The following is a 22,500-nucleotide window of genomic DNA, read 5'->3' on the forward strand; positions in this document are numbered from 1 at the left end:
TCTCTGGCAGCGGGAGCGGCGGCCGGGCAGGCCTGGTAGTGGGCGGAGCCACGTTTGATGACGACGTCCTCGTCCGCCGGCGGCACCCTGGACGACCACACGGGTTTCATAGCCAGCAGCACCGGCCCGGACGAGTAATCGTGCGACGTCTTCCTCGCGCCGCCGCCCCTCTGGAACGGAGGCGGCTGAGGGGAGCCGGATTTCCCCACGGAGGCGGAGTCCTTGTGGACGGGGGCCGGTATGGACGTCCCGGTCCCCCCGGCTCCACCCCTCCTTCCCCGGGTAGGCTCTGTTGTCCTTGGGCTGGGTGGTGCCGATGGAGGCGGAGCGGTGACGAGGCAGCAGCGCCATGAGCGCGGCCGAGACGTCGGGGTGGTCCTTGTTGCCCCCCTGTTTCCCTTGCTTGTCCGACTTCGAGCTGCCGCCTCGCTGGTGGTGTTGGCCCGTGAGGACCGCGGTGCCCATGGGAGGGGAGGACTGGCCCGGACCTGCCGGTGCCAGTCTGGGGTTCTTACCGTCTCCTCCTCCTCCTCCTCCTCCACCGCCCTGTTTGGAGAAGACGCCGCCGGTGGTTCTGTAGCCGGAGTCCCTCGAGGGCGGCCTGCCTCTGTCGGGGCCCCTGAGGCTCGCGTCTCTGCCGGGAGGTCGGCCCTTATTATCCTGGCCCGGGTCCCTCCCTCCTCTGTCGGGGGGGTCCCTGCTGAACTGCCGGTGCCTCTCAGAGTCCCTGAGGCCCGTGTCTCGGAGCGCTCTCCCTCTCTCGCCGTCCCTGGCGTCCGGGTCTCTGTAGGGCGGCCTGCCCTTGTCCGTGTTCCTGTAGCCGCTCGTCTGCCTCCCCTTCTCGGAGTCTCTGCTCGCGTGTCTCCCCTTCTCCGGGTCCCGGAGGCCCGGGTCTCTGGCCTGCGCTCTGCCCCTCTCCGGTTCTCCAGAAGGTACCCTCGCCTTGTCGGAGTCCTTGTGCCCGAGGTCTCTGGGCGGCGGCAGACTCTTCTCCGGATCCTTCGAGACCCCGGGGTCTCTGCCGGACGCCCTGCCCCCCCGGTCCGTCTCTCGGTCCCTCCCTGGGTCCCTGGACGGCGGTGGTGGTGGCGGCGGCGGTCTGCCCCCCCGGTCCGTCGAGGAGGAGGACAGTCTGCCGCTGCTGCCGTCCCGGTGACCGGGATCCCTGCCGGGGTGTCTGGCCTTCTCCGGGTCTCTGGCGGGCGAGGGGATGAGCGGAGGGGGCGAGGTTGAGGGGTCGCAGCAGGGTCATCCCTCTCGGTCTGTTGGGGAGGTGCGAGGGGGGCGAGAGGGACGGGGTGCTGTGCCGCCGGGTGGTGGTGCCCGTGTTCCGCACGCCGGGGGTCAGCAGCGGGTCGCCCACGGTCACCATCTCGTGGATCTGGCACTGGCTGGAGCCACCTGGTGGGGAGACGACGACATGACGGTCAACTGATGTTTACATTTTAGTCATTTAGCTGAACGCTTTTTATCCAGAGCGACTTACAGGTTCTGTACGACAAGTCAGATTCAGATTCCTTTATTAGCCATTTGTGTAAAAACACATTGGTAATTGTTGCAGCGTTACAGTTTATGCGTTTTTTTCCTTTCTTTTTTTCACAATAAACGACAACACCAACACAGACACAGGACAAAAAACAGTGCAGTGGGGGATTAATCAATTAAATAAATACATATATAAAGTCAGCAGGAAGGAAGGAAGGGTGCAACTCTACCAGCTGAGTAACAATGTTCATCAGTGTTGAAACCTGGGTGCTGCAGTGATGAGTGCTGCATAGTAGCAGAGACTAGGGATGTTCGATATTGGCTTTTTTACCGATATCCAATATACCGATATTGTCCAACTCTTAATTTCCGATAGCGATATCAACCGATACCGATATATGCAGGGTTTCCCCCCCAAAAAACGGAATAATTTCAGGTAATTAACATTACATATCTCGTCGTGGAATTAACACAACATTATGCATACTTTTCACAATAAATAAAATAAGCATTTGTTCTTACCTGGGTAAATAAAGGTTAAATAAATGTAAAAAAATATATATTTAAAACAAATATTTTTTTCTTTTTAAAACAGATACCGATCATTTCTGATATTACATTTTAATGCCAATATCGGCCGATAATATCGGTAGGCCTATAATATCGGAGATCCCTAGTAGAGACCTATTAGTATAGTGGGTAGTAATATAGGCAAGGAAGATGATCTAGTGGAGCGGTTCGCAAACTTTTTTGGCCGTGCACCCCCTGTCACCTCCCGACCTAGCTGACGCACCCCCCAATGGGTTTCTGTTAGAAAAAATTGTTGCTGGTCTCCGTGCACAGATGAAGCACACCTGTGTCAGACATGCCCGAGACATTATTGTTTATTATTATTATTAAAACGTAAGTTTTTTATTAAAACGTTTCTTGAATTTCATGATTTACACAGTGAAAATCCCCATTTGAAATAATGTATATTAGTTATATTTATTAGGCATAAAATAATATATACTTTGGTTCCTGTTGGTTGTCAGTTAAGGCCATGAGTAGGTAGGGAATTTCTTTTATTTTTTATTTTATCTCTTCCCACGGCGACTATGGATAGGGAATTTCTTTATTTAATTCAAATGTTCACGACAACATGGATGCATGTACTCTGCCAGCATGTTTAATATCCATAATACTAAAGGTTTGACTAAGATTTTTATGATTTTTTTTTTTTTACCACCATTAGCCTTTTCATGTCACGCACCACCTAGAGGGCGCTCGCGCACCACAGTTTGGGAACCACTGCTTCTAGTGGAAGAGTGCATGATAGTAGTAGACCGTAAGAAGGTTAGTAGTTTTTCTTCTTAGTTCCCCCCCCCCCCCCCCCCCCCCCCCCGTCCTTCATTTCAGATATTGAGTGAAGAGGTGTGTTTTTAGTCGACAGCGAAAGACTGGTGGGGTTTCAGCTGCTGACTGTGGTGTGACAGACACTCTGGGGGGGAGACACAGCAGGAGCCCCCAGCTGTAAACCTGAGTGAGTTCCATAGTTAAGTTTATAGTTTTAGTTCATAGTTTATTTATATCTAGTTTATATTCATAGTTATAGCTTATAGTTAATAGTTTGTATAGATGGAATATATACGTTGAGTATTATGTTTACACAGGGTTCCCACAGACATTGCAAAATAAAATTCAAGGACTTTCAAGTACTTTTCCATTTTAAAAAGGCATTTAAAAGGATACAATTCACTTTTAAATGTTTTTTTTTTTTATATAAAAAATTTATAAATCTGATCGAATATGTATGGCTTAAAACCAATTTCCGACAATTACGGTAGTTACACTTTAGATAAAAATTTCTTGATTCAGAATTTTTTTATCATGGATGAAGAAAACGTTCAATGCGAATGGTTGATTTGAATTCCAAGGACTTTTTAAGCACCTTGTTAAAAAATTGGCAGTTTTCAAGGAATTCCACAATAAAGCACTTTAAGCACTTCAAGGACCTCGTGCGAACCCCGTTTACAAATCTACTACGGTTGAGGAGCCGAGAATAATGAGCATCTCGTGTTTTTCTGAATGTTTGTACATTTAAAAGAGCTGTGACAATAAAATAATCTGAAACTATCTTCTGCAATAATGGTTTTATAGTAGTTTATAGAGCACCATAGACCATTGCTTCCTTTAAAACAGGACTAAAAACATACCTCTTCAAAAAAGCCTTCTCAGTTTTAACCTTTGTATACATGCCCTGTGTGTTTTATCCCTTTTTTCTATGTTTTTATGCCTTGTTTTTTTTTAATTGCCTATGTTTTTAAAGTCTATGTGTTTACCCTGTAAGCACTCATACATTTAATGCATTATAATTATTATTATTTTGATCCACTTTTTCTCCTCCTGTTTTTCTGTGTTTTTCTCCCATCCCAATTTGAGTCGTTATGCCAATTCCCCCCTCCCCTTCCTGGTCGTTGCTTGCATGTGCCCCCCACTGGCCGGTCTAGGGAGCCCTGAAGTCTATCAGATGCTTCCTCCGAGACATAGGAGACAGCCAGCAGCCTCTTTTCACCTGCCAGCGAGGACTCTCATTGGCGAAGTGTAACGCGTGGGAGGTCACACTACCTTCACCTGCAGGCACCCTGACCGACCTGTAGGAGTCGCTGTTTACAACGACCAGAATACCACCCCACCGGCTTCCCACCCGCTGACTCTGCCAATTGAGCCAGTATGACGGCCGGCCAAGCCGGAGGCAACGCTGACAGCCAGATTCGATACCAGTGTCTCTCGCGTTGGTGACGAGCGCTTAGTCCGCTGCGCCACCCAGCCGTCCTATTATTATTATAGTAGTCATAGTAGTATAGTATTATTATTATTATTATTATTATTATTATTATTATTATTATTATTATTATAGTAGTCATAGTAGTCATAGTAGTATAGTATTATTATTATTATTATTATTATTATTATTATTATTATTATTATTATTATTATTATTATAGTAGTCATAGTAGTATAGTATTATTATTATTATTATTATTATTATTATTATTATTATAGTAGTCATAGTAGTATAGTATTATTATTATTATTATTATTATTATTATTATTATTATTATTATTATTATTATAGTAGTCATAGTAGTATAGTATTATTATTATTATTATTATTATTATTATTATTATTATTATTATTATTATTATTATTATTATTATTATTATAGTAGTCATAGTAGTATAGTACAGTAGTTTATAGTCCAAGGTAATGATATTATTATTATTATTGTAGTCATAGTAGTATAGTACAGTAGTTTATAGTCCAAGGTAATGATATTATTATTATTATTGTAGTCATAGTAGTATAGTACAGTAGTTTATAGTCCAAGGTAATGATGTCCAGACTCCTGAATCAGAACATGAAGGTAGGAATACCTGGAGAGGGCATGGGCCTGGCACCTGGGGAGCGCTGGCAGGGGGGGTAGCTTGGGTGCCGGTGCCGGGAGTAGACCCTCAGCCGGGGGGTGTTGGGGGGGGAGAGAGCGCCGGGGCGCCTCGGCGAGTCGAACGGGTCAGGAATGTCTTTATCTGGAAACAGAAATGTAATATATATAATATATATATATAAATACACACAGGTACATCTCAATAAATTAGGTACAACCAAAAGTCTTCCTGGACACTTACTGTATATTCTGGATATTTTTACTGTATATTTTACATTAGAATGTAACATAGGACATTTTATATTAGTATATTTTATATTAGAATGCAACATAGGAACTTTGGGGCGTTGCAGACTTTCGGTGACCGAGCCTTCAGCGTGGCGTCCCCCCCCCCCCCTCTGGAACTCTCTCACAGAGCCTTCAGCGTGGCGTCCCCCCCCCCCCCTCTGAAACTCTCTCACAGAGCCTTCAGCGTGGCGTCCCCCCCCCCCCTCTGGAACTCTCTCACAGAGCCTTCAGCGTGGCGTCCCCCCCCCCCTCTGGAACTCTCTCACAGAGCCTTCAGCGTGGCGTCCCCTACCCTCTGGAACTCTCTCACAGAGCCTTCAGCGTGGCGTCCCCCCCCCCCCTCTGGAACTCTCTCCCCCCTGAAATCCACAACGCCCCAACCCTGGACACCTTCAAATCCGCTCTAAAAACACACCTATTCACAGAGCCGTTTCCCCATCAGTTAGTTTAGATTAGGTTCATTATCCCTTACCTGCCCTCATCATCCCCTTTTTTCGCTTTTCCCCTACTGCCCCCTTTCCCCAGCCCTCTTGATAGTAAACCGACCTTGGGTTTCCTGAAAGGCGCTATAGAAATTGATTTATTATTATTATTATTATTATAGGAAATGTATATCCAGGACCATATTTTATTCTTAGGCTTATTTTTATTCGTGACTTTTAGTTTTTGTCTACCTAAATGTTTACCATTTACTGTGAGTGATCTGTAGTGCCAAACTTCCCTCGGGATGAATAAAGTATTTCTGTTCTATTAGAATATTGAGGAGATATATTGGTCGCCTCCAGGCCACGCCTCCAGGCCACGCCTCCACGCCACGCCTCATTGATTCATGCAAAAGGAGACACGACCAAGTATCGAGTGCATATACTTTTCAGTAGGCCGACATTTCTGTAATAAATCTCATGTAATATTCAAATTTTCTCAGATACAGAATTCTGGGTTTTCATTAGCTGTAAGCCATAATCATCAACATTTTAAGAAATAAAGGCTTGTGTGTGTAATTAATCTATATAAATATATGAACAGGTTTTGACCCCCTAGTGACTCACTAACACAGAACCTCCTACACGCCACCGGGCCACTGGCTCTGTCCTCTACCTGTGGTGGGAGAGCCGCTGTAGGGGGCGCTGTGTGCGATGGTGCGGTTCTCCTCTGGAGCCGTCGTGATCTTCAGGTCCGACTCCACCACCGGGGGGCGACACACCAGGATCCTGCAGGTGTAGACGCAGCGCTTACGGGCATCTAGAGTGCTCCAGTACATCCTGGAGCACCTGGAAGAAGAGACATAAAAACAGTTACACTTCCTGTAGTCAAATGGGCTGTGAACGGTACTTAACAACAAGAAACGAGGACAAATCGTAGTAACTGTGAAGGATAAAACACTGAGGTGCATCCGTGACACTCACTGATATCCGATGGGGAAGAGTTTGCGCTTGCAGTCCGAGAGCTCAGTCAGGATCCCCAAGCAATCGATGGTCATGGAACCTGCGATGACAAGAGTATGTGACTCTCGGATCAAAAGACACTATACCAGAATATGATGGCTTGACATTTAAAAGACAGTTGAATATACCAGAATATGATGGCTTGACATTTAAAAGACAGTTGACTATACCAGAATATGATGGCTTGACATTTAAAAGACAGTTGAATATACCAGAATATGATGGCTTGACATTTAAAAGACGGTTGACTATACCAGAATATGATGGCTTGACATTTAAAAGACAGTTGAATATACCAGAATATGATGGCTTGACATTTAAAAGACAGTTGAATATACCAGAATATGATGGCTTGACATTTAAAAGACAGTTGAACATACCAGAATATGATGGCTTGACATTTAAAAGACAGTTGAATAGACCAGAATATGATGGCTTGACATTTAAAAGACAGTTGAATATACCAGAATATGATGGCTTGACATTTAAAAGACAGTTGAATATACCAGAATATGATGGCTTGACATTTAAAAGACAGTTGAATATACCAGAATATGATGGCTTGACATTTAAAAGACAGTTGAATATACCAGAATATGATGGCTTGACATTTAAAAGACAGTTGAATATACCAGAATATGATGGCTTGACATTTAAAATACAGTTGAATATACCAGAATATGATGGCTTGACATTTAAAAGACAGTTGAATATACCAGAATATGATGGCTTGACATTTAAAAGACAGTTGAATATACCAGAATATGATGGCTTGACATTAAAAGACAGTTGAATATACCAGAATATGATGGCTTGACATTTGAAAGACCGTTGAATATACCAGAATATGATGGCTTGACATTTAAAAGACAGTTGAATATACCAGAATATGATGGCTTGACATTTAAAAGACAGTTGAATATACCAGAATATGATGGCTTGACATTTAAAAGACAGTTGAATATACCAGAATATGATGGCTTGACATTAAAAGACCGTTGAATATACCAGAATATGATGGCTTGACATTTAAAAGACAGTTGAATATACCAGAATATGATGGCTTGACAATTAAAAGACAGTTGAATATACCAGAATATGATGGCTTGACATTAAAAGACCGTTGAATATACCAGAATATGATGGCTTGACATTTAAAAGACAGTTGAATATACCAGAATATGATGGCTTGACATTTAAAAGACAGTTGAATATACCAGAATATGATGGCTTGACATTTAAAAGACAGTTGAATATACCAGAATATGATGGCTTGACATTTAAAAGACAGTTGAATATACCAGAATATGATGGCTTGACATTTAAAAGACAGTTGAATATACCAGAATATGATGGCTTGACATTTAAAAGACAGTTGACTATACCAGAATATGATGGCTTGACATTTAAAAGACAGTTGAATATACCAGAATATGATGGCTTGACATTTAAAAGACAGTTGAATATACCAGAATATGATGGCTTGACATTTAAAAGACAGTTGAATATACCAGAATATGATGGCTTGACATTTAAAAGACAGTTGAATATACTAGAATATGATGGCTTGACATTTAAAAGACAGTTGAATATACCAGAATATGGTGGCTTGACATTTAAAAGACAGTTGAATATACCAGAATATGATGGCTTGACATTTAAAAGACAGTTGAATATACCAGAATATGATGGCTTGACATTTAAAAGACAGTTGAATATACCAGAATATGATGGCTTGACATTAAAAGACAGTTGAATATACCAGAATATGATGGCTTGACATTTGAAAGACCGTTGAATATACCAGAATATGATGGCTTGACATTTAAAAGACAGTTGAATATACCAGAATATGATGGCTTGACATTTAAAAGACAGTTGAATATACCAGAATATGATGGCTTGACATTTAAAAGACAGTTGAATATACCAGAATATGATGGCTTGACATTTAAAAGACAGTTGAATATACCAGAATATGATGGCTTGACATTTAAAAGACAGTTGAATATACCAGAATATGATGGCTTGACATTTAAAAGACAGTTGAATATACCAGAATATGATGGCTTGACATTTGAAAGACCGTTGAATATACCAGAATATGATGGCTTGACATTTAAAAGACAGTTGAATATACCAGAATATGATGGCTTGACATTTAAAAGACAGTTGAATATACCAGAATATGATGGCTTGACATTTAAAAGACAGTTGAATATACCAGAATATGATGGCTTGACATTTAAAAGACAGTTGAATATACCAGAATATGATGGCTTGACATTTAAAAGACAGTTGACTATACCAGAATATGATGGCTTGACATTTAAAAGACAGTTGAATATACCAGAATATGATGGCTTGACATTTAAAAGACAGTTGAATATACCAGAATATGATGGCTTGACATTTAAAAGACAGTTGAATATACCAGAATATGATGGCTTGACATTTAAAAGACAGTTGAATATACTAGAATATGATGGCTTGACATTTAAAAGACAGTTGAATATACCAGAATATGACGGCTTGACATTTAAAAGACAGTTGAATATACCAGAATATGATGGCTTGACATTTAAAAGACAGTTGAATATACCAGAATATGATGGCTTGACATTAGTTGAATATACCAGAATATGATGGCTTGACATTTAAAAGACAGTTGAACATACCAGAATATGATGGCTTGACATTTAAAAGACAGTTGAATAGACCAGAATATGATGGCTTGACATTTAAAAGACAGTTGAATATACCAGAATATGATGGCTTGACATTTAAAAGACAGTTGAATATACCAGAATATGATGGCTTGACATTTAAAAGACAGTTGAATATACCAGAATATGATGGCTTGACATTTAAAAGACAGTTGAATATACCAGAATATGATGGCTTGACATTTAAAAGACAGTTGAATATACCAGAATATGATGGCTTGACATTTAAAATACAGTTGAATATACCAGAATATGATGGCTTGACATTTAAAAGACAGTTGAATATACCAGAATATGATGGCTTGACATTTAAAAGACAGTTGAATATACCAGAATATGATGGCTTGACATTAAAAGACAGTTGAATATACCAGAATATGATGGCTTGACATTTGAAAGACCGTTGAATATACCAGAATATGATGGCTTGACATTTAAAAGACAGTTGAATATACCAGAATATGATGGCTTGACATTTAAAAGACAGTTGAATATACCAGAATATGATGGCTTGACATTTAAAAGACAGTTGAATATACCAGAATATGATGGCTTGACATTAAAAGACCGTTGAATATACCAGAATATGATGGCTTGACATTTAAAAGACAGTTGAATATACCAGAATATGATGGCTTGACAATTAAAAGACAGTTGAATATACCAGAATATGATGGCTTGACATTAAAAGACCGTTGAATATACCAGAATATGATGGCTTGACATTTAAAAGACAGTTGAATATACCAGAATATGATGGCTTGACATTTAAAAGACAGTTGAATATACCAGAATATGATGGCTTGACATTTAAAAGACAGTTGAATATACCAGAATATGATGGCTTGACATTTAAAAGACAGTTGAATATACCAGAATATGATGGCTTGACATTTAAAAGACAGTTGAATATACCAGAATATGATGGCTTGACATTTAAAAGACAGTTGACTATACCAGAATATGATGGCTTGACATTTAAAAGACAGTTGAATATACCAGAATATGATGGCTTGACATTTAAAAGACAGTTGAATATACCAGAATATGATGGCTTGACATTTAAAAGACAGTTGAATATACCAGAATATGATGGCTTGACATTTAAAAGACAGTTGAATATACTAGAATATGATGGCTTGACATTTAAAAGACAGTTGAATATACCAGAATATGGTGGCTTGACATTTAAAAGACAGTTGAATATACCAGAATATGATGGCTTGACATTTAAAAGACAGTTGAATATACCAGAATATGATGGCTTGACATTTAAAAGACAGTTGAATATACCAGAATATGATGGCTTGACATTAAAAGACAGTTGAATATACCAGAATATGATGGCTTGACATTTGAAAGACCGTTGAATATACCAGAATATGATGGCTTGACATTTAAAAGACAGTTGAATATACCAGAATATGATGGCTTGACATTTAAAAGACAGTTGAATATACCAGAATATGATGGCTTGACATTTAAAAGACAGTTGAATATACCAGAATATGATGGCTTGACATTTAAAAGACAGTTGAATATACCAGAATATGATGGCTTGACATTTGAAAGACCGTTGAATATACCAGAATATGATGGCTTGACATTTAAAAGACAGTTGAATATACCAGAATATGATGGCTTGACATTTAAAAGACAGTTGAATATACCAGAATATGATGGCTTGACATTTAAAAGACAGTTGAATATACCAGAATATGATGGCTTGACATTTAAAAGACAGTTGAATATACCAGAATATGATGGCTTGACATTTAAAAGACAGTTGACTATACCAGAATATGATGGCTTGACATTTAAAAGACAGTTGAATATACCAGAATATGATGGCTTGACATTTAAAAGACAGTTGAATATACCAGAATATGATGGCTTGACATTTAAAAGACAGTTGAATATACCAGAATATGATGGCTTGACATTTAAAAGACAGTTGAATATACTAGAATATGATGGCTTGACATTTAAAAGACAGTTGAATATACCAGAATATGACGGCTTGACATTTAAAAGACAGTTGAATATACCAGAATATGATGGCTTGACATTTAAAAGACAGTTGAATATACCAGAATATGATGGCTTGACATTTAAAAGACAGTTGAATATACCAGAATATGATGGTTTGACATTTAAAAGACAGTTGAATATACCAGATATATGACGGCTTGACATTTAAAAGACAGTTGAATATACCAGAATATGATGGCTTGACATTTAAAAGACAGTTGAATATACCAGAATATGATGGCTTGATATTTAAAAGACAGTTGAATATACCAGAATATGATGGCTCGACATTTAAAGGACAGTTGAATATACCAGAATATGATGGCTTGACATTTAAAAGACAGTTGAATATACCAGAATATGATGGCTTGACATTTAAAAGACAGTTGAATATACCAGAATATGACGGCTTGACATTTAAAAGACAGTTGAATATACCAGAATATGACGGCTTGACATTTAAAAGACAGTTGAATATACCAGAATATGATGGCTTGACATTTAAAAGACGGTTGAATATACCAGAATATGACGGCTTGACATTTAAAAGACAGTAGAATATACCAGAATATGATGGATTGACATTAAAAGACTGTTGAATATACCAGAATATGACGGCTTGACATTTAAAAGACAGTTGAATATACCAGAATATGATGACTTGACATTTAAAAGACAGTTGAATATACCAGAATATGATGGCTTGACATTTAAAAGAGTTGAATATACCAGAATATGATGGCTTGACATTAAAAGACAGTTGAATATACCAGAATATGATGGCTTGACATTTAAAAGAGTTGAATATACCAGAATATGATGGCTTGACATTTAAAAGACAGTTGAATATACCAGAATATGATGGCTTGACATTTAAAAGGCAGTTGAATATACCAGAATATGATGGCTTGACATTTAAAAGACAGTTGAATATACCAGAATATGACGGCTTGACATTTAAAAGACAGTTGAATATACCAGATATGATGGCTTGACATTGAGTGGACCCCCCCGACCCCACCCACCTATCTTCATGTGGAGGTTCTCCGGCTCCAGGCCCGCCAGCCACTTCCTCCTGAGGCCCAGGCCCTCAGGGTCCACCAGCATCCTGCGCGGCACCTCGAACCCAGACACCACCTGCGGACAGAACACCCCGTTAACCCAGTCACTGCCACACTACCAAACGGTTAACCCTTTCACCGCGACAACACACACAGAAGGTTGACCCTTTCACTGCCACACTACAGAAGGTTAACCGTTTACTATCACACTACCAAAATGGTTAACCATTTCACTGCCACACTACCAAATGGTTAACCCTTTCACTACCACACTACAGACGGTTAACCTTTCACTACCACACTACAGAAGGTTAACCCTTTCACTACCACACTACAGAAGGTTAACCTTTCACTGCCACACTACAGAAGGTTAACCCTTTCACTACCACACTACAGAAGGTTAACCTTTCACTACCACACTACAGAAGGTTAACCTTTCACTACCACACTACAGAAGGTCAACCTTTCACTACCACACTACAGAAGGTTAACCTTTCACTACCACACTACAGAAGGTCAACCTTTCACTACCACACTACAGAAGGTTAACCCTTTCACTACCACACTACAGAAGGTTAACCTTTCACTACCACACTACAGAAGGTTAACCTTTCACTACCGCACTACAGAAGGTTAACTTTTCACTGCCACACTACAGAAGGTTAACCCTTTCACTACCACACTACAGAAGGTTAACCTTTCACTACCACACTACAGAAGGTTAACCCTTTCACTACCACACTACAGAAGGTCAAACTTTCACTACCACACTACAGACGGTTAACCCTTTCACTACCACACTACAGAAGGTTAACCTTTCACTACCACACTACAGAAGGTTAACCCTTTCACTACCACACTACAGAAGGTCAAACTTTCACTACCACACTACAGAAGGTTAACCTTTCACTACCACACTACAGACGGTTAACCCTTTCACTACCACACTACAGAAGGCTAACCTTTCACTACCACACTACAGATGGTTAACCCTTTCACTACCACACTACAGAAGGTTAACCTTTCACTACCACACTACAGAAGGTTAACATTTCACTACCACACTACAGAAGGTTAACCCTTTCACTACCACACTACAGAAGGTCAAACTTTCACTACCACACTACAGACGGTTAACCCTTTCACTACCACACTACAGAAGGCTAACCTTTCACTACCACACTACAGATGGTTAACCCTTTCACTACCACACTACAGAAGGTTAACCTTTCACTACAGAAGGTTAACCTTTCACTACCACACTACAGCAGGTTAACCCTTTCACTACCACACTACAGAAGGTCAACCCTTTCACTACCACTCTACAGACGGTCAACCTTTCACTACCACACTACAGACGGTTAGGGTTAAATGATGGTGTGCCCTCACCTCTCCCTTGGTGAGGTCCCTGTGCTCGGGGCAGTAGACCTTCTTGTCCTCCAGGAAGACGCAGTGACTCTGGCGAGCGCACATGAAGTGGTAGTTACTGCTGCAGGCCGTCACACAGCAGCTCACTGAGGCTCCCGGCCTCTGGCACTGCTCACAGAGCTGAGGGGGGAGGGAGGGGGGGAGGGAGAGAGAGAGAGAGAGAGAGAGAGAGAGAGAGAGAGAGAGAGAGAGAGAGAAAGAAAAAGAGAGAGAGAGAAAGAGAGAGAGAGAGAGAGAGAGAGAGAGAGAGAGAGAGAGAGAGAGAGAGAGAGAGAGGGAGGGAGGGAGGGAGGGAGGGAGAGAGAGCACACACACACAGAGAGAGAGCACACAGAGATAGAGAGCACAGAGAGAGAGAGAGAGAGAGAGAGAGATAGAGTACAGATAGAGAGAGAGAGAGAGAGAGATAGAGATAGAGTACAGAGAGAGAGAGATAGAGCGAGAGAGAGAGAGTACAGAGAGAGAGAGAGAGATAGAGATAGAGAGTACAGAGAGAGAGAGAGTACAGAGAGAGAGAGAGAGTACAGAGAGAGAGAGAGAGAGTACAGAGAGAGAGAGTACAGAGAGAGAGAGAGAAATAGAGCGAGAGAGAACAGAGAGAGAGAGATAGAGAGTACAGAGAGAGAGAGAGAGAGAGTACAGAGAGAGAGCGAGAGAGAACAGAGAGAGAGATAGAGTACAGAGAGAGATACAGAGAGAGAGAGAGATAGAGAGTACAGAGAGAGAGAGATAGAGCGAGAGAGAGAGAGTACAGAGAGATAGAGATAGAGAGTACAGAGAGAGATAGAGATAGAGCGTACAGAGAGAGAGAGATAGAGAGTACAGAGAGAGAGAGCGAGAGAGAGTACAGAGAGAGAGAGATAGAGAGCACACACACAGAGAGAGAGGCACAGACACACTGGTTAGACCTCTGGAGAAGCGTCACTGGGAGGAACACACAGTGGTAGGGTCTCTCCTCACTGGGAGGAACACACAGTGGTAGGGTCTCTCCTCACTGGGAGGAACACACAGTGGTAGGGTCTCTCCTCACTGGGAGGAACACACAGTGGTAGGGTCTCTCCTCACTGGGAGGAACACACAGTGGTAGGGTCTCTCCTCACTGGGAGGAACACACACAGTGGTAGGGTCTCTCCTCACTGGGAGGAACACACAGTGGTAGGGTCTCTCCTCACTGGGAGGAACACACAGTGGTAGGGTCTCTCCTCACTGGGAGGAACACACAGTGGTAGGGTCTCTCCTCACTGGGAGGAACACACAGTGGTAGGGTCTCTCCTCACTGGGAGGAACACACAGTGGTAGGGTCTCTCCTCACCAGCTGCTTCCCGCGCTGAGCCGCCAGGTGGACGTTCTTCAGGGCGCCGTCGTCCTCGAACACCTCCGTCGACCACAGGGCGCAGTTCACGTGGGTCCAGTCGTTCTGCCCCATGGAGAGCAGCCGGCCGCCCTCCTGAGAGCAGGGCACACGGGATGAGGAGGGGTGCAGGGGTGTAGTGTAGAATCAGTGGTGCATAGGGGTGTAACGATGCATCGATTTGAAAATGTTAGAATCGATAATCTAAATGAACCGATAGAAAATGTATCGAATCGAATCGAGGTCAAATGAAGAGATTTCATGATTCATTGAATCGTTGCCTGAAGAATCGCAATCTAATTTAATCGCCGTGAGGTCGCATCGTTACACCCCTAGTGGTGCACGATATATCGGCCACCGTTTTTTTTTTACACATCGGTATCGTTCCGATGTCGAAATATAATACCGGCCATTATAATACTTTTGGCGTTGGCCATTTAAGGCCTACTACTACTGTACTTTAAAGTTTTGAACTGTTGTACAATGTTCACAGAATACAGTGACTTGGTCTCAAGTGAGTTAGATGTCTATTGAGAATACTCAGGGTTGGCTTATCCATAGTGTGTGAATTCAGGACACACTTGTATCCTTTATAAAAATTTGGTCTTAACACTTTGGTCGCCAAGGACGCCTTAACTCGTCATTCCCCGCCATGCTAATTCTGCCAATGACGCCGTAACACGTCATTGAGATCAATATTTCAAAAATCTGTGATCGCAATCATATTTCTCCCGCGGAGACTTGAGATCTACTGTTGGTCCCCTCTCAACTCTCCAACGGTTCAAGAGCGCCATCTGGTGGCCGATCGGCGGATCGCCCAAACCGGAAACGGAAACTGGTGCTCATCCAAATTCGGTCCGATCACTCGCTATAGGTCCCGGGACTTGAGCGCGACACAATGGATAGCGATCCGTTACCAATAACTCGATAAACAACATGATTTGGACGTATATACTATTATACAACCTGGAGATGAAAAAGTATAACGTTCCCACATCCTGAACGATAGATACTTGAGGTTGAATGGCCCATAGTAATGTCAATTTAGCAATACAATTTAAAAAGTTATAGCCCTGCAAAGAAGGGGAACTTCTCCATAGACAAATAGAGCTGGCAGAGGATGGTATAATGATGTACATAAGCCTGGCAAAGAAAGTGTTAAATTGTTTCAAAATATCAGACATTTCTATAAAAAAAAAAAAAAAAAAAAGAAAAAAAAAAAATGCGTTTTAGAAAATAGCTCTTTATTTGATTATCATAAAACAGTGTTTTCTATACAGAGATATCGACATCGGTAAATATCGGTATCGGCCAGAACAGCAATATTAATATCGGTTATCGGTATCGGCCACAATTTTCACATCGGTGCATCACTATGTAGAATTATCCAAATGTGTTATCCATGTTGTTTTCATAAGTAATTGTTTTGCAAAAGGATTACTTGCCGTCTGGTGCCATCTAGTGGGCGTTCGTAGCGAGTGCTACAGACACTTGAGAGGCGCACGTCACGGCTCTGGGACGTGCGTCTGCGCAGAACAAAACTACTTCCGGGTCGGCTTGACCGACTGCACGACGAACATCGCTCATTCAGGACAAAGAAGCGACCAGGAACGAACATCTAAGACGGCGCGCGAAGCACGAGTCTTTTGGAACAAAGGCTGATGAACCAGCTATATATTCGGCAACTCAACTAACCAACCAACGGTACGATATTATTGTAAAATAGCAGACTTCCAGTCTCAATTGTTATTGGTAAGCATTGAATAACGGCTTGTTGATGCGTTTATAACGCGGGCTACCAGTCTAATGTTATTGTGTTCCGCTTGAACGTATTCACCGATTCCACCGTTTGTTTCCGTTTACTCCAGGTTAATAATTGGAATAATTCCGAAATGTTTCATCATGGATGGGACAAAACTTTCAATGCGAATGGTTGATTTGAAAATCAAGGACTTTTTTTAAGCACCTTGTTAAAAAATGGGCTGTAATTCCAGGCCTCAACTATTTTTTTTGGGTAAAAAACCAAGCACTTTAAGCACTTCTCAAGGACCTTGTCCTTGTGTGAACCCTGTGTACCTTTCCTGCTGACTTGTTGTACAGCACTTTGGATAAAAGCATCAGCAGCTAAATGACTAAATGTAAAACGTGATGTGATCAGCATTGTGTGTGTGTGTGTGTGTGTGTGTGTGTGTGTGTGTGTGTGTGTGTGTGTGTGTGTGTGTGTGTGTGGTGTGACTCACGTTGGTGTTCTCGTCTCCGTACGTCAGACACAGGACACACTGCCTGTTGTCGCTCACGCCGGGTGGAGGAGGGTCTGGACTGTCCTCGCGGTCTACAGGGACCAGAGCAGGGACACGCATTATGAATTAGTCAATAAAATATAGTATGTTCTAGGGCTGACCCCTATTAATCGATTAGTCGACTATTCGGTCGAAAGGAGCCGTAGTCAACTGGCCAACCTCTTAGTCGAATATAATAATAAAAAAATAAAAAAAATATATATATATTTTTGTATCATTCTTTCCAAAAGAAAGGAGGCCTAGAAGCGTGGCTAACGCTAATGCCACGCATACCAGAGGCTAACTGCCTACGAAAACAGGCACAGAGGCACTGAAAGAGGATTTCACCATCTAATGAACACACTATACTAGACAGATATCAAGATGTATCCATCAGTGGACCAATTGCATGCTTTTGCAGAGGACAAGAAGCCTTCAGTCGACTCCTTCAGACATTAAGCACCCCCCACAGCCCAAATGGAATGATAAAAAAAAAAAAAAAAATTAAATATACGTTTTTTTTTTTTTTTTTAAGTCGACCAATAGTCGACTAACGGCAAATTTTGGTCAATCCTAGTCGACCATCCAAATCCTTAGTCGGGGACAGCCCTAGTATGTTCTGATGAGTAAATAGGGGTGGGATTAAATAAGTGTATGCTTCTTCCCACTCCTTTTCAAATATGTAAATGACAAAAAAATATATAATAATAATATATATACATTTATTATTTGAACGGCTTAAGGCTTAATGTACTCGATGTTTGTTTGTTATGTTGCATATTTGAAATAAACTTCAATCCATCAATCAATCAATCAATACGGGACATGAGTGAATAACCAGCTATAGGGAGGTGTAGTCTGACGTCACTTTGGACCGCCCGCAAGGTCCACCCATATAGGGATTTATCATTGGGAAAATGGATTAGGCCTAAAAAAAATTGTTTTGTTCCTGTTGGTTGTCAGTTAAGGCCATGGGTAGGTAGGGAATTTATTTAATTTTTTATTAAAAAAAAGTTCCCACAGCAACTATGGATAGGGAATTTTTTTATTTAATTAAATTGTTCACGACAACATGGATGCATGTACTCTGCCAGCAGCATGTTTAATATCCATAATACTAAAGGTTAAAATACAAAGACACTGTACTACAAAAGGACAATGTACAAAGGTAGTAGTATTAAAAATGCCACCCCTAAATACTACTCACTAAATATCCTGACGTCAGAGAGCTGTGCAAATATTGTGAAATACTTGCTTTTTATATATTCTCATTATTGACATGGACTGCACTTTTTTTTTTACTAAGATTTAACTAAACTTTATTGTTAAAAAAATATATATATGTAATACCTAAATTGGCATGGTCACGGTCGGCAACCGGAACCAAACCATTTATTTTGCGTGGCCTTATCGACTATTATCGTATTCTGCCTCGTGAACATTGGAAAGCTTTCCATTTTTGCACAAAATGAGTTCCCTTCTATCACTGACATTATTGTTTAAGCATTTTTGGTTGAAATAAAATTCGACGTCATTATTTTACGATTAAAAGTTCATACTTTATTTGTTTTAAACGAGACCATTTAGAAACAGGCAATGGGGAAATACGTTGCAATTTCAAGCGAGGTGGCGTAACCAGTACACCTCCCTATAGACCGGAGACCGAGTGTATGAGCGTGTGTGTGTGTGTGTGTGTGTATGTGTGTGTATGAGTGAGCGTGTGTGTGTGTGTGTGTGAGCGTGTGTGTGTATGAGCGTGTGTGTGTGTGTGTGTGTGTGTGTGTGTGTGTGAGCGTGTGTGTGTGTGTGGTAAGGTGGCCTCACCGTGCAGCAGGGGGGGCGGAGGGGGCAGGGACGCGGGGATCGGGGGAGGGGGAGGGGAGGTGGTGGGGGAGTCCGGTTCCCCGGGGGTCTTGGGGCGGGGCGCCGGGATGATCTTCTTCACCAGGTGGTGCGGCTGCTGGGCGCGGGACAGCTCCTCGCGGCCCTGCCACTGGGCGTAGTTGTGGTCCAGCGATGGCGGCAGCACGGCGTTGGGGAGGACACCACCACCGCTGCTGGGGGACAGGAGACGCACAGACGGGGGGGTTCACACAAACTGGAGGCCGAGCATCGGATGATTCTTGCATACATTAAAAAAATAAAATAAAAATCTAACCCTAACTAACCTTACTGTCATGCACTTGTCCTAATAAACTAACCTACACTGTAGCACGCAACACTTTGATGAACATTGTTACTCAGCTGGTAGAGTTGTGTGCGCGTCCTGATGACCTGTCGTACAGAACTTGTAAGTCGCTTTGGATAAAAGCAGTTCAGCTAAATTACTAAATGTAAAATGTAAATCAGGGTACCCACAGACATTGCAAAATTAAATGGAAGGTCTTTCAAGTACTTTTCCAAGCACTATTCTTTATATTTTCAATGATGTCACTTGATACAATTCACTTTTAAATGCTGCTGCTTTTTTTTTTTTTTTTTTTAACCATCTCCTTGGCCTGCTCGCCAGCTAGAGCATCACACACGAAGAAATGAGGAAAAGCAGTTGTAGCGCACGAGACAGCGACTCGTCAGATTTTTATTAAAACAACAAAAAATAAAAACAATTTTATCATGGATGAACAAAACATTCAATGCGAATGGTTGATTGGAATTTTTAAGCACCTTGTTTAATGGGGGATGGGTCAAGCGCAGAGACCCAATTTCATTGGTGACCCAAAGAAATTGCACATGTGTGTTACTGCATGATGAATAAAGACTTCTTAAAAAGTCCAGTTTATTTAGTATACGAGGCGTCTTTCCCCCGGCCTACAGTAACGACGGCCTCGTGGCTAAAACCCAAGTATCAACAATGGAACAAAACCCACCACGTTCCCAAGTCGGTTAGTAAAAGAAACACACGATTGATGTTCTGGAGCAACGACGGCCGGATTTACAACTTCGACGAAGAGCTACTGAGAAGGACATGACAGGCGGGAGTAGAGAAAACGTCTAAATAGTTCAATTAACAAATGGAGGTCGAACTGACGCACAGACGGGCAAAGCGCATGTTACGCCCTTTCCAAGATGGCTGCACGTTTGTGAGTTGTGAGTTTGTCTCTGTTTTTACCTCGTCTAATGTCGGCTAAACTGGATTAAATTCCCTTTTATGTCTCTGTCTGTGTTTTGTGTATTTTTGTATGTTTGTTTTTGTTTTTTGCTGCCATTTTGGTCAGGTCTTGCTCGAAAAAGAGATCTTTGATCTCAAGTGACTACCTGGTAAAATAAAGGTAAAATAAAGAAAATTTCTAAATAGTTCAATTAACAAATGGAGGTCGAACTGACACACAGACGGGCAAAGCGCAGGTCGACACGAGTGAAATGTGACACTGGGGAGGGAGGGGGGGTTGCCTCAGAAAGCCCAGGGACCAGGGCAAAATAGACGGTGTGATAGACGGTGTGGGGAAAGCCGATAGCCGAGCACGAGTGTGTGTGTGTGGAACAGGAACAGACGGATGCGCCGTACGGCGTGTCATAACGGCGTAATCCATTGCCATAAGAGATTCCACGGCACACGTGGCAGAACGAAAGCTACGATGAGCAAATAATCCACATCGAGCCAGAGAGCGGGCGGCGGAGTCAAGCGCCGGCTTATCACCCCTCTGTAACCGAATCGTCTAAAACAAGACATCAATTATTCAACGTGATCATTTCATTATGAATCATTGATATGCGAGACGGCAAATTACAATCCGTGACTTGTTTTTGCGGTCCCGAGTAGAACGTGTTTGGGTCGCTGCCTAAGTGATGCTCCCCGCGGACCGGGTTCTGGTGGAATGATACTTCTGCGGTCGATACAAGAATCGCAACAAGGCAGCGACTCCAGCAAGTGGACCATTGGAACCCGTTCTAGTGACTGGCTGGTCCTTAACACTTTTGAGTGCCAGCTATTAGCCGCAGCCGTCTGTAGCGAGGCCGCCACTAGATAGATAGGGAACGGTCACCTTGTTTGTAGAGCTATAACTATATTCTATATTATGGCTATGGATACAATACTAATACGACATCTAAGAAGGGAGATGCCCCCCTTGAATGGCCCTTCTAAGGTTTCTCTCCTCCACATTGCCTGTGGTGCATTTTTTCCTATTGCTAGGTTTTAGTGAGTTTTTCCTTACCTTCGCGTGGGGTACGTCTGGGAGTGTTGCATTTTATTTTGCATTTATTTAAAAATGTTTGGACTTTTTCTAACATAATAAAATAATATTCATTTTCCAAAAATATCCGTCGTTCCCCTTTAAATCCACCTCCACGTTTCGGGCCCGTTCTACCGTCGACACTTTGATCTTCGTCAAGCCTCGCTAACTGCCATGGCAACCGGGGCCGGTGGGACCGCGGAGTAACACCGCCTCCGAGCAGCGGCCTGATTGACACGTTGAATTACAGGGGGCAGCATGACTCATAGCGAACGACAAGAAATGCTATTTTAAATGATCACCAACACAAGATTTGATGATCTAGTCTTAAAGGAACACGCCAACTTTTTGGGGAAATTCGCTTATTTGCCATCTACCCTGGAGTTTAGACAAGCAGATACATTACATACCCTTTTCTTCTCTGTGCATGCGTTAGGCTTTAGGGAACAGCCGCAGCGTTAGCCTAGCTTAGCGTCATTCACTGGAAGTAGGTGTGCCAGTGTAGCCTAGTTCCCAATAATCACGAAATACACAACTCCAAAACGTTCCTGTAAACATGTTGTGACCTGTGTATTTACCACGTGGAGAAATAAAAGAGAAAATGATGACATTTTCGTTTTCTAAACCGATATATAATCGGAAAAAAATCTTTGCCAAACCACTGCTGCCTGGGGCGCAGTGATTTAATCACCTCAAAAACCCTGTTTTTCAAAAAGCAACAGGATTTTGAGGTGATGAAATCACTGCGCCCAGGCAGCAGTGGTTCGGTAAAAAAAAAATCAGAGATCTGCTTAGAAAACGAAAAT

At 42.0% G+C, this 22,500-nt stretch overlaps 1 protein-coding gene across 1 annotated transcript in view; it reads right to left on the minus strand.

Moving 5' to 3' along the window:
* The window catches only part of kmt2a (lysine (K)-specific methyltransferase 2A), a gene marked incomplete at both ends in the record, with an annotated part of 110,966 nt that overhangs the window by 23,073 nt on the left and 65,393 nt on the right, over positions 1-22,500 (minus strand). The window contains 10 exon segments of the mRNA XM_084311960.1: positions 87-1,230; positions 1,232-1,401; positions 4,903-5,049; positions 6,300-6,472; positions 6,608-6,686; positions 12,429-12,540; positions 13,854-14,012; positions 15,205-15,339; positions 17,484-17,575; positions 19,347-19,579. Coding sequence (XP_084168086.1) covers positions 87-1,230; positions 1,232-1,401; positions 4,903-5,049; positions 6,300-6,472; positions 6,608-6,686; positions 12,429-12,540; positions 13,854-14,012; positions 15,205-15,339; positions 17,484-17,575; positions 19,347-19,579 — 2,444 coding nt within the window.

The sequence above is a fragment of the Notolepis coatsorum genome (genome assembly GCF_963971535.1).
Source record: "Notolepis coatsorum genome assembly, chromosome: 1".
In the NCBI taxonomy this organism is placed as follows: domain Eukaryota; kingdom Metazoa; phylum Chordata; class Actinopteri; order Aulopiformes; family Paralepididae; genus Notolepis; species Notolepis coatsorum.